Source organism: Callorhinus ursinus, unplaced genomic scaffold (assembly GCF_003265705.2).
Source record: "Callorhinus ursinus isolate GAN/ISIS: 27379988/994484 unplaced genomic scaffold, GSC_fseal_2.0 scaffold8, whole genome shotgun sequence".
NCBI classification, from domain to species: domain Eukaryota; kingdom Metazoa; phylum Chordata; class Mammalia; order Carnivora; family Otariidae; genus Callorhinus; species Callorhinus ursinus.
Window position 1 is genome coordinate 63,614,848 of NW_027397070.1, and position 12,989 is coordinate 63,627,836.

A 12,989-nucleotide genomic window follows, 5' to 3' on the forward strand; every position below is an offset into this window, starting at 1 on the left:
CACTCACCTGGTTTCGAGGAGCCCTCACCGAACCCACCAACGATGCCGACCTCCTTGGACTTTTCTGGCCTCAGTTCTACCACGCCAGCCCCAGGGACCGCTTTCTGTCACAGTGTGCCTGTCACTGCTAAGTCAGGCCTTGTGCTCGAAGAAGCCCCTCCTCTGTCCCACTGCCCGCTTGCAAGCACCCTATTCTATGTCTTCACAGCCTTCGTTGTTGATTTACTTAGAGGTCTGGTTGTGTGGTGATGGTAGGGGTCTGTCACGCCCATCTGGGGCCAGGGGGCCAGGGACCTTGTCTGTCTGACTCACTCCTAGCACATAGGAGGTGCTCAGTGAGTTTTTGCTGAAATGGATGAATGAGGAGCGCCTGGGTGGCCCAGTCAGTTAAGTGCCTGCCTTTGGCTCAGGTCATGTCTCAGGGTCCTAGGATGGAGCCCCGCATCGGACTTCTTGTCAGGGGGTACCCTGCTTCTCCCTCTCCCTCTGCTGACCCCCTGTTTGCTCTCTCTCTCTCTCTCTCTCTGTCAAATAAACAAACAAACAAACAAACAAATAAATAAATAAATACAATCTAGAAAATAAAAGAAAAGAAATGGATGAATGAATGAATTCATTCAACCCCTGAAATGTCACATCATGACAACTTGGCCACCGGGAGTTAGCCCATAACCATGATCAGATTTGGACCCTGAAGGCGTGTGGGAGCATTGTTCTTGGCCGAATCCTCATTTTGGGTTTATTGACTTTTTTCCTATAACTCTGCAATACAGGTGATTGCCCTGTAGGTTACCGTTCCCAGGGGCTTCGAGGAATGGGGATATGCCCACCAGAAACGTCCATGAAGCTAGTCACCAGGGAGGATTTGTAGAAGAGAGCAGTGCCTGGGGTGGGGGTGGGGGGAGTGAACAGGCTTTGTGACTGGGGGTTTGTGACCCGGATCTCTACTGACTTTTACTGACTGAGCCCCCACAAGGACACCCCAGCAGCAAATGCAGCTCTGCTGGGGTCAGGTGGACCCTCAGAGCCGGGGAGACACGTCCTCAAGTCACACCGGGATCATCACAACATGGTTTATTTCCTGAGTGTTTTCAACGTGGACTCCGTCACAGGAGGTTTCCACCTAGAATTTCACGGGATTTTCAACTTTCCCAAGGAAGGGGATGGCCTCTGTGGCTCTGCTGATCCGCAGCAGCAGGAAGGACCGATTGAAGTGCACGACGGTGTGAGAGGAGCCGTCCTTGGAGCGGACTGTGAGCTTGGTGGCCGTGGCCGCTACGGCTTCGGTGCCCTCCTTGCTGATGTCCAGCACAGCTTTGTGGGCAGCCTGCCAAGGGAAAAACGGACGTCAGCGGTCCCCATGGAGGCACCTCTACTTCACTGAGCTTTCGGGTTCTGCCTGGGGACAGTGATGCCCCCCTCCAGGGGCCTCCAGCTCACTGCTCCCGATGCCGGGCATGGGGTGGGCAACTGCCGCTGATACTGGTCAACTGGGCCCCTACATGTGGAGTTGGGAGGTTACAAGTGTGCACCAGAATGCCTAGGGTCGAGTCCCAGTTCTGCCACTTTATTGTCGCAAACATTACTTAGAGGATCCTGGCTTCACTTTCCAAATCTCTGAAAGGGTCATTGTCATGGCGTATTTCCCACAAGTTAATGGGGTGAATTAAAGGAGATCACGCAAAGTATGAGAACCATAGTATTACCGCGCCGTTGCCCTGGAGACGCAGGGCGGTGTTATTATATACTGGATCCCCTCTGGGTCTTCTAGCGAAGAGACTTCACCAGGAGCTCATGTCCTCCCAACTTTCAGGAGGCCTGAGAACTCCAGACGATTTCAGTCGTTATTGTTCATATGTGCACATAAACACATACTGGGAAAAGGACTGCTACTCTCAGCATATTTCATTGGGACCTCTGTATTCTTTCCCCCGACACCAGTGACAAAGGCCCCCTTCAGTGACCCAGCACCACTTCTGACCATTCTGATCTATTACCAAGACACATTTTTCAGTCAGGGATCAGAAACCCCCATGCAGACAAGGACCAGACCCCTCGTAAGAGCAGGGGGCACACAGGGTACCTGGAGGGTTCCCTCTCACTAAAAGGGGTGCTCACGGCTCAGCTCCAGCTGATGGATGCTATGTAGGGGTTTGGGCTCATGGTTGCCGTGTGGGAACCGGACTCAGTGATTTCTTTCAAGACAATCAGAAATCTCTACTTTGAGGTACAATATCCTACATATTAGAAATTGGCTTTCTCTTTTTCTTTTTAACACTGCAGGCCAAACACAGCACATCAACAGGATACGAATGGCCCATGGGCAGCCAATTAGGCCTCAGTGTGAGGCCCTAGGCTTCAGGGAGGTGAGGTCGAATGGCAGGTGGGCACCTGCTCATCTGTAATAGGTCTCGAGGTAAAATTGTTGCCCTCCCAGGAGAGGCCTGATTTTCAAGGGACGGTAGTTGGATCTTAGGAATATTTGTTGGAAGAGGAATAAAAGTTGCCTGTGTATCAGAGGGATGATGGCCATAAAGCCACAGGCCTGGCACCCTTGAAATTCAGCCCTACTTCTGCCATAGAGAGGTCACTTTGCCTCTCGGGGTCTATGTTTCCGTATCAGTGAGATGTGAGGGCTCGATCAGCCAGTCGCTATAGGCCCTTCCAGCTCGAGCAAATGTTCTCATGGACCAACTCACTTTGGAAAGCTGCAGGAAGTCTCTCCTTGTGATTCCAGGAAAATCAGCATTTTTATCAAAGGCATCCCAGATGCCCAACTTCGGGAGGATGGTTTCCAGGTCATAGGAGGCAGAAATGGAGAATTTTGGAATGAACACCTCTATCCACCTGTGGAGACAGGGTAAAGAAAAAGGTGAGGTCGCAAGCCCCTTGGTCTCTATCTCTGCTTCTGGGTGGCATTGTGGGAGACTCTGTTCTTCTAGCTATTACTGGTTGCTGCTAAAGTAGTCAACACATCCCAGACAACCAACCCAGGTTGCTCTGGAGGTAAGCCCCCTGGATGAGCAGCTCTGACCCCATAGATGAATAAGAAGGAACGGGGCCCTGTACTAAAGTAGGGACAGAGCACAGACGGGGGCCTAGCAAAGGAGCCTGTGCCAGTGACCCATGGGGGACACCAGGCAGGGATGGAAGTGTGTCTGCCATTTCCCCCAGCCCTTCCTGAGACAAACCCTGCTAAGTGCTGAGAGCAGCAGAGTCCGGTAGAACTTTTTGCAAGGTTGGAAATATTCTGTTTGTGCTGACCAGTAGGTTAGCCACGAGCAGCCTGTGGTTTTTGAGCACTTTGAATGTGGCTCGTGCCAATGAGGGAAAAAAATTGTAGTTTCACTAATTTTAATTCATTTAAATTTAAATAACTACATGGGGCTAGTAGATGGACAGCACAACCCTGGAGTTCAGCATAACTTTTTTTTCTTCCTCTGCAATGTTTTCCCTGAACCAAGAATGAATAGCCCACATTTACTGAGCATTTACTATGTGTCAGGCACCGTCCCAGGCACATTCATGAACTTTATTTCCATTTTAAAGATGTTAAGAGTTAGTTTTAGTACTTTGCCCGAGGTCATGTACTTGGTAAGTCACAGAATTGAAAGCACAGAAGTGCTGGATGGACCCTGACGTCCTCATCGGTGAGCATCTAGCACAGTGGACAGCTCTCTCTTCCCTGTTACGGTCCCCTGCGCTGGCCTGGCCGTCTCCTTCCTGCTCTGTCTTGCAGCTCTTCACACACTGCCTCTGCCCCAGCCTCTGTGTTGCCTCTTCTGTCCAACCATGGTTGCAGTCAGAGAGGAAACCTCTGAAGCATCCTACAGTGTTCCTTGATTCCCAGCTACGCCTCTTTGCCAGCGCTGCTTCCTTTCCAAGCCTTTATGTCCTATCTGTAGCCTCACGTCCTACCTATGCTCCTGACTCAAATGCACCACCTCCGCGAAGCCTTCTGTGGATCCCGGCTGAAAGCGAACTCTCTTTGCTCAGAAGCTCCTCAGCACACTGCCTGCCTTCTGCTGGGGCACTGATCTTTGATCAGTGGGGCACTTGAATTACAGTTATCCCTGATCCTGTCTTTTGTCTCCTCCTGGCTGTGGGCACCTTGGAATGGTGCCGACAAGGCCAAGAAAATATTGCCAAGAGATTATACATAAGACTTTGACATTCTTTTTAATCTTATGGTTAATATCCTTTTGATAGTCTCCATAATAGTTACAGAATGAATAATAATCTTACCTATTAGCTAACATTATCGAATGCATACACTCTTCCTGGCACTGTTCTAAGCATTTTATAAATGGTAACTTGTTTTATCTTTTCAACAACTTCTGGGTTGAGTAATAGTATTATCCTCACTTTCTAGGTGAGCATTAGTGCTTTTTTTGCTTGTTTATTTTTATGGAATCATTCCATGGAAATTTAATATCCGATTGGCTGCTAGAGTGAGTTCTCCTAGCAGGGAATCGCGACAATGACATAATAGTGTCGTGGGAACATATTAGCCACATAGTAGCCTTGGGCAATTCACCTCCCCTTTTAGAGCCTCTACTTCCTTGCCTGCGGATGCAGGTGATAGTGCTCTTCATCTGTCAGGTGATTGTGAAGTTCAAGTGAGACCACAGCCCCAAGTTCCCTATCCAGCAGGTGCTCAGTTGGCATTCAACAGCTGCTATCATGGTCTTTCCCCCCATCCTTGGAGGTACCCCACCACCCGCCTCAGACCCAAGGAGACTGACACAGATTCCCACCTCTTCTGGAGTAAGTGGCTCCATTTCCTCAGCGTCCTGGCTGACAAGGCCTGTTCCAGCTGCCTCATCTTGCCCTGGCCAGGGAGAATAAAGAAGACCGCCATGTCTCCACTGTAGTCCATCTGCAGCACAGAGCAGTTCAGCTCTGAATCCACTCCAAAAGCAAACTGTTCTACCTGGTGCATCATTGGGACTTTGACAGTGGTCCCCTTGCCCACCAGGAATGGGGAGCTCTTCCTCGTATATCCAGGGTTAAAGGGCTTCTCCCAGTTGGCTAGCACAAAGAGAAGAGAGGTCTTTAGGTCTAAGTATAGTCAATGAGGTGAAGACAGCAAAAATGATGAAGTAAGGATCTCTGAAAACTCTCTCCTCCATAAAAACAATGAGACAACCACCCACAATGGTCTGAATTAACTTCCTTAGAACTCTAGAAATTAACCAAACTCTTTCAGCAAATTAGGGAATAGTTTATTAAAGGGAAGCAGCTAAATCTTGGTAAGAAAGTGAGCTTTGTGGTATTTTAACTTGCCCTAGTTCCATTTCTCTTGTCCTGGCTCTTCAATAATAGCCTGTATTTGCAGTGAAAGCCAGCAGGCTGGCAGCCACTGAAGGGGAAAAAATAGGGCTTGAATACTTTCAAAGACTCATTCCCAAAAAACTGTTATTTGACCTGTCTTGTGCTTCCCTGGAAGGCATCACTTGAAAAATTGTCTGTATTTGATCTGATTTGGAGTTCAACCAATGCAAAAAGCCCATTCGTCAGAGGAAATTAGTAAAAACAGTCACAGGTGGTGATAAGTTGTGCAGCTGCCTAAGGCTGTAGATAATAGTTGGGGCAAACAACAGATTAATCAAAAAGGTTAACAGGACAGGCTGGGGGCAGGGGTGGCATCTGACAGAGTAAGGACCGCTGTATATTTCCCCTTCCTTTAGGACAATGAGAAAAACTGGCAAAGATATTCAGATTCAACTTTTTTGGAACTCTGGAAATTAGCCAAAGGCTTGCAGCAACCTGGGGAGAGTTAATTCAAGAAAAATGGCTGAATCTCAATAAGAACAGTCAACTTCATGGTTATTTTAATTTGTGCCAGTCCCACCCTCTACTCTCCAGCTTTGCAGTAGCCTTGAAAAATAGCAGCCTGTATTCCCAATATCACCAGGAGAAAAACTTTCAAAGACTCATTTTCAAACAATTACTATTACTTGACCTCTCTGGTAGTTATCTGGAAGACCCCACTTACAAGGTTGATTGGTGCTCACTCAGTGCTTAAAGCCTTCTTCCCAGGGGGTTGGAAGTTTTTGTTAGAAACAATTATAGGCAAGTGTTTTAGTTTCGTGGTTGTCTGGATGAGGATAATAGATAGGACAAACCACAGAGTGATCAAAAATTCTGAAAGGAAAAGCTGAGGAATAAGATGTGCATAGGAGCTTTGGAAAGTGCGACAATATCCTGGGCATTTAGAGGCTGTGTGCATGTATATAGCTATATATGCATATTTGAGAAAAAATATGAGAAGGCTCTAAGTTCCTACTTATGGCTGACCTTGAGGGTCTGCATAGACAGGAAGTGAAGACTGAGTCAGAGTTATAAACTGCCTGGCTGAGAGTTGATGGCAAACTCCACCATGCACACAAAAGCCCTCAGCAAAGACTAGGGGATTTATTTATTCTAGACACATACGAAATCTCTGCCCAATCATAGCTAACCACTTAACTAACCAAGAAGACACTTTGGTGGCCACACATCACAGAGTATAGACTTTATATATTTTTTTAAGATTTTATTTATTTATTTGACAGAGAGAGAGAGAAAGCATAGACAGGCAGAGTGGCAGACAGAGGGAGAGGGAGAAGCAGGCTCTCTCTGAGAAGGGAGCCCAATGCGGGGCTCGATCCCAGGACCTTGAGATCATGACCTGAGCTGAGGGCAGATGCTTAGTACAGGAGCCCCAAAGTATAGACTTTAAATAATTAATTCAGAAAAATCACTAAACAAACAGCAACTATTGCAACAAGCAAAAACAATCAGTCCTTGGAAGGGGGAGAATCTGATTTTCAGAGTTGTCACATTACGTAATTTTATTTTATTTTTTTTTAAAGATTTTATTTCTTTATTTGCGAGAGAGAGAGACAGATAGTGACAGAGATAGCAAGAGAGAGCACAAGTGGGGAGGAGAGGGAGAAGCAGGCTCCCGCTGAGCAGGGGGCCCAACATGCGGCTCGATCCCAGCACCCTGGGATCATGACCTGAGCTGAAGGCAGACGCTCAACCGACTGAGCCACCCAGGAGCCCTCACATTACGTAATTTTAAAAATCCAGCTTTTACAAAAGAAAAAAGTATGAGACATAAGAAGGAAGTATGGACCAAGCAATCTACTAATATCAAAAATAAAAGAAGGAACAGTGCCATAGGTCTTATGGACATTAAAAGGAAAACAAAGGAATACTATGAACAACTCTATGCCCACAAATTTGATAACCTAGATGAGATATTCCAATTTGCCAAAACTTATATAAGAAGAAATAAACAATATGAATAGGCCTATATCTATCAAAGAAATTGACAATAATTAATAACCTTCCAAAGCAAGAAACACCAGGTCCAGATGAATTCACTTTTGAATTCTACCAAACATTTAAGGAAGAAATTATACCAATTCTTTACAATGTCTTTCAGAGGATAGAAGCAGAGAAAATACTTCCTAACTAGTTCTATGAAGCCAGCATTACTTTAATACCAAAATCAGACAAAGGTATTGCAAGAAAGGAAAACTACAGACAAATATCTGTCATGGGCATAGAGGCAAAAATGCTCCACAAAATATTAGCCATCAAATTTGATAATGTATAAAAATAATTATATACCACAACCAAATGGGGTTTATCCCAGGTTTGTAAGGCCGGTTCAACATTTGAAAATAAATTAATGTTGGGGCGCCTGGGTGGCTCAGTTGGTTAAGTGACTGCCTTCGGCTCAGGTCATGATCCTGGAGTCCCGGGATCAAGTCCCACATCGGGCTCCCTCCTCAGCAGGGAGTCTGCTTCTCCCTCTGACCTTCTTCCCTCTCGTGCTCTCTATCTCTCATTCTCTCTCTCAAATAAATAAAATCTTTAAAAAAAAGAAAGAAAGAAAATAAATTAATGTAATTCATCATCAAGAAGCTAAGCAAGAAAAATTAATCATATCAATAGATGAAGCAAAAGCATTTGACAAAATCCAACACCCATTCATAATAAAAATTCTCAGTAAACTTGGAATAAAGGGAAACCTCTTTAATTTGATTAAAAATATCTACAAAAAGCCTATTGCTAACATCATATTTAATGGTGAGAAACTCAAAGCTTTTCCACTAAAGTCAGATATAATACAAGGATGCCCCCTAGAGCCACTCCATTTCAGTATTTTACTGGAAGTTCTAGCTAATGCAATAAGACAAGAAAAAGAAATAAAAAGTATACAGATTGAAAAGGAAGAAATAAAACTGTCTTTGTTCACAGATGACATGATCGTCTATGTAGAAAATCCAAGAGTCAACAAACAAAAGAACTCCTGGAACTAGTAAGTGATTATAGCAAAGTTGCAGGATACAAGGTTAATATGCAAAAGTCAAATGCTTTTCCATATGCCATCAATGAACAAGTGGAATTTGAAATTAAAAACACAATACCATTTACATTTGAATCCAAAAAAATACCTAGGTATAACGCTAGCAAAATATGTATAAGATCTATATGAAGAAAATTATAAAACTCTGATGAATGAAATCAAAGAACTAAATGAATGGAAAGATATTCCATGTTCATGAATAGAAAGACTCAATATTATTATGATGTCAGTTCTTCCCAACTTGATCTATAGATTCAATGTAACCCCATAGATATCCTAACAAATTATATTATCAATATTAACAAACGAATACTAAGGTTTATATCAAAAAACAAAAGACCCAGAATAGGCAACACAGTATTGAAGGAGAAGAACAAAGTTGGAGGACTGACAATAACCAACTTCAAGATTTACTATAAAGCTATGGTACTCAAGACAGTGTGGTATTGGTGAAGAATAGACAAATAGATCAATGGACAAAAAGAGAGCTTACAAATAGACCCACGTAAATATAGTCAACTCATCTTTGACAAAGGAATAAAGGCACAAAGGAGTGGAGCAAATATAGTCTTTTCAACAAATGGTGTTAGGACAACTGGCATTCATATGCAAAGAAAAAAAAGAATCTAGACACATACTTTACATCTTTCACTAAAATTAACTCAAAATGGATCACAGACCTAAAGGTAAAACGCAAAACTATAAAACACCTAGAAGATAATAGAGGAGAAAAACTAGATGATCTTGGGCATGGCAATAATTTTTAGATATAACACCAAAGGCATGATCCATGAGAGAAATCAGTGATAAGCCAAACATCATTAAAATTTAAAATTCTGCTCCGTGAAAGATAATGTCAAGAGAATGAAAAGCCAAGCAACTGACTAGGAGAAAATATGCACCTGATAAGACTGTTATCCAAAATATACAAAGAACTCTGAAAACTTAGATAAGAAAACAAATAACTTAATTTTTAAAAAGTGGGCCAAAAACCTTGACAGATACATCACAAAAGAAGATATGCAGATGACAGATAAACATGAAAAGATGCTCCATATCATGTCATCAGAGAAATGCAAATTAAAAAAACCACAACACACCCATTCAAATGGCCCGAATCTGGAACACTGACAACACCAAATGCTGGCTTGGATGTGAAGCAACAGGGATTCACACACTGCTGGTGGGAATGCAAAATAGTAGAGCCACTTTGGAGGACAGTCTGGCGGTTTCTTATCAAACCAAACACACTCTTGCCATACAATCCTGCAAGCATGCTCCTCGGTATGAAGAATTGAAAACTATGTCCACACAAATCCTTGCACGTATTATATGATTCCATTTATAGAAAGTGTCCAGAATAGGCAAATCTATAGAGACAGAAAGTAGATTAATTACTTATTTCTGGGGGAAGAGCAGAAATGAAGTGAGTGCTCATGGACAGGGAGTTTCTTTCTGAGGGGATGAAAATATTCTGGAATTACATAGTGGAGGTATTTGCACAACTTTGTGGATGTACCAAAATCCAAACCCACTGAATTGTGCCATTTAACTTGGTGGATTTTGCAGTATGTGAATAATATTTCAATTAAAAAAATAAGATTAAATTAAATGGAACAACGTATATCGAGCTCAGGAGACTTGGAAGGGGCTCACGGCATATTAATTCTTTTCCCTTCCCCTCCCTCCTTACAGATTGGATGGATAAATGGGTGGGAAGGTGAATGGGCAGAAAGAGGGAAAGATAAATGGGGGAGGGATGAACGGCAGGAGGGAGAAAGGAAGGGAAGGAGAGAGAGGGGAAGGACAGAGGGATGATACAGTAGTGTCCGTGACGATTCTGCTAAAGTTGGCCCTATCACCATCCAGCCGGTTAGCACAGAGACTCACACACATCAGGCACTCAATACACGATGGATCTTTTAAAGCAACATGCCCAGGATCATGGAGCAAGTAAGGGGCAGACGTAGAATTCAGACCCAGGGCTGTCTGACTTCAAAGCCCATGTCCATTCTGCTGCAGCACAGTGTTTTTGTAAACTGTAAAGCTCTAGACGGATGCCCGGGGGATGTGAATGGCAGTCACCCTGGCCTGTCTGCACTTCCACACCTCTGAAAGCGCTCTGGCCTTTGGATTTGCCTCTGAAGCTGGGTTGTCAGAGAACTCTGTGTCCCTCCTCGAAACCTTCGGGAGGCAACCAGGGCAGCTGCTGGTAACAAGAGATGAGGCCCTTACTCACAATCTACTTTCCAGAAGATTTTCCCCATGGACTGCCCACTGAGCCCAAAGTCAGCCCCTCAGGGCCCATAACCAGGCTATCCAAAGTCAGAGCCGAACGAGCCCCCGTCGTAATCGACCAACTGAAGCTAAGAGAGGAAACAGGATGTAGCCACAGTCATGCCGCCAGCCAGTTAACACGCCTGGTCCAAAGTGAGGCTTCCCATTACCTGACTGTGCCATCTAGGGTTTGTTTAGCTTGCTTACTCAACTGGGGGGAGGGGGGAAAAGAAACAACATTAAAGTCAAAATCAACCTCTCAGAGCCTTACCTTTAAAGAAAATATGGTTCACGGGCGCCTGGGTGGCTCAGTTGGTTAGGCGACTGCCTTCGGCTCAGGTCATGATCTTGGAGTCCCGGGATCGAGTCCCGCATCGGGCTCCCTGCTCGGCGGGGAGTCTGCTTCTCCCTCTGACCCTCCCCCCTCTCATGTGCTCTCTCTCTCTCTCTCTCTCAAATAAATAAATAAAATCTTTAAAAAGAAGAAAAAAAGAAAATATGGTTCACGAGGACCATGACCGTCAGAGGTTCAAGACCTTGGATTAAGTCTACAACCTTCCCTTCTGTCTCCTTCTCCACATAGCTGTTGATCTGCTCCCGGGCAGTGGAGGTGCTTGAGAAATCTGTAGAAAAGACTTTTGACTCATACAGCCTCTTGACGTTGTCCAAGAAATTTGTCTGCAGCCACAGCTCCTTTTTGATGAAGAGGACACTCCCCATCCTCAGGTCCAGGTCTTTGCTGGGGGCTCTGAGCGACTGGAGCAGGTGCTGGAAAACCTGGTGGATGGCAGGCTCTGGCACATGTGTGAGGTTGAACCCCAGGCTCTGGAGGATCTGGGTCTTGGTGGCTGAGCAGGCCCCAAGGGAGAGCATGGCCAGGGGAGTGGAGACACTCAGCAGGGAGAGGAAGACGTTCTGGTCTGGAGTCTTCAAAACCAGCCTCCGGTATAGGCGGAAGGCAAAGTTGGTGTTGCTGGAAGACAGCCCGGAGGCGGCGGTGCTCCTTGGGGAGGACAGGCAGGAGAATCCTTTGCTGGGGTCCCTGGGTGGGGGCACACAGTGGATTGCAGCACAGATGCTGACAATGAGGAACACTCGATAAAAGGCAGATGCCATTTTGGAACGAAGTAAGTCTGCAAGAGAGGAAAGAACCATCAAGGGAAGGTGAGCCAAGCGTCTGGCCCCCGAATCGGAGATCTTGCAATACCCCACCCCGTTCGAGATAGAATGGGGACATGAGGGACAGTTAACAGGGCAGTTCACTCAAGTAATCTCATTGGCTCTCACGAAGGAGATGCAGGTATTATTGTTGTCTTTAGCTTACAAACAAGTAAACAGGCCTCAGAGACATTGTGTCATTGACCTCAGGCCACCCAGCTAGTTTGTGTTCCGTCTGGGATTCAAAGTCAGGTCTTAAATCCTGAATCTCAGCTCCCACGCTCTTTGCTGTTTCTGCTTCGTAGGCTTCTTGTTCAGAAAGGAAGACAGTGGAACCAGACTGCAAAGTCCCAGTCTTCGCAGCCACGGGTGTCCTCTCCCCGCTCAGAGATCCCTCCAGATATTCTCGGTCCCTTTTGTGTTGAACTGATCATGTCCTTGCCGTGGCTGCCCACCCCCAGCCACAGGCATTTGCTGGCAATGTCGATGTCCCTCAACAGGCTGTCCTGGGACCGCGGTCCTCGGGGGCCTTGAGCACAGGTGCCTAGTTGCTGGTGGGTTGCTGGCTCTAGCCTCCACCGCCTGCCCCCTGCATGCCTCATCCGGCTAGACTGAGGTACCAGGAGCATTTTGGATTAAGTGAGCTGGTGGCAGGTGGAAATACTGGTCGTTTTGGAGCGGGACAGGGCTGGGCTTGCATCCGACTCTGATGCTCACGATGGGCAAGTTTTAGCTTCCCTGGACTTTGGTTTCCTTTTTCTGCTCTGGGAGGATGGTCTGTACCTTATCTAGTTATTCAGAGGATCGAGTGTGATGAGGTCACTGGTCTCCGTCAGGACAGTCCTAAGATCATAGCCACATTCCCAACAACCTCTTGGTTGAAACTCAATTTATGTACATTAAGTAATACTTGATCAGAAGGAACTATAGAAAGAATCTTTTTGCCAAATGAGTAATTCTTTTGGGAAACTGCAACTCTGTCCCCATTGCCATTTATCTAGGGTGATTTTTGTTTTGTAGGCAGGGGAGTGTGAGGCGGGCTGCAGAGACGGGGCCACCGGCAGGAGGTGCAGACTTGATTCTGCCCGTGGGATCCACGGAGGGGATGCAGAGGAGCACCTCCATTCCAAAGGAATTTCCGAGGACTGTTCTGGGAGCCACGCATGTCCTTCACTGCTCCCCCTGCCCC

General features: G+C 45.7%; 1 protein-coding gene across 1 annotated transcript; it reads right to left on the reverse strand.

Annotated features, from left to right (window-relative positions):
- Nucleotides 1–997: 997 nt before the first annotated feature.
- On the reverse strand, nucleotides 998–11,530 carry SERPINA9 (serpin family A member 9). The gene is made up of 4 exons (XM_025869181.2): nucleotides 11,132–11,530; nucleotides 4,758–5,035; nucleotides 2,700–2,847; nucleotides 998–1,327 (listed from the first exon to the last, which is right to left on the reverse strand). Exons 1-4 carry the CDS (start codon nucleotides 11,513–11,515, stop codon nucleotides 1,124–1,126), a joined length of 1,014 nt encoding a protein of 337 aa, XP_025724966.2. The 5' UTR covers nucleotides 11,516–11,530; the 3' UTR covers nucleotides 998–1,123.
- Nucleotides 11,531–12,989: the final 1,459 nt, after the last annotated feature.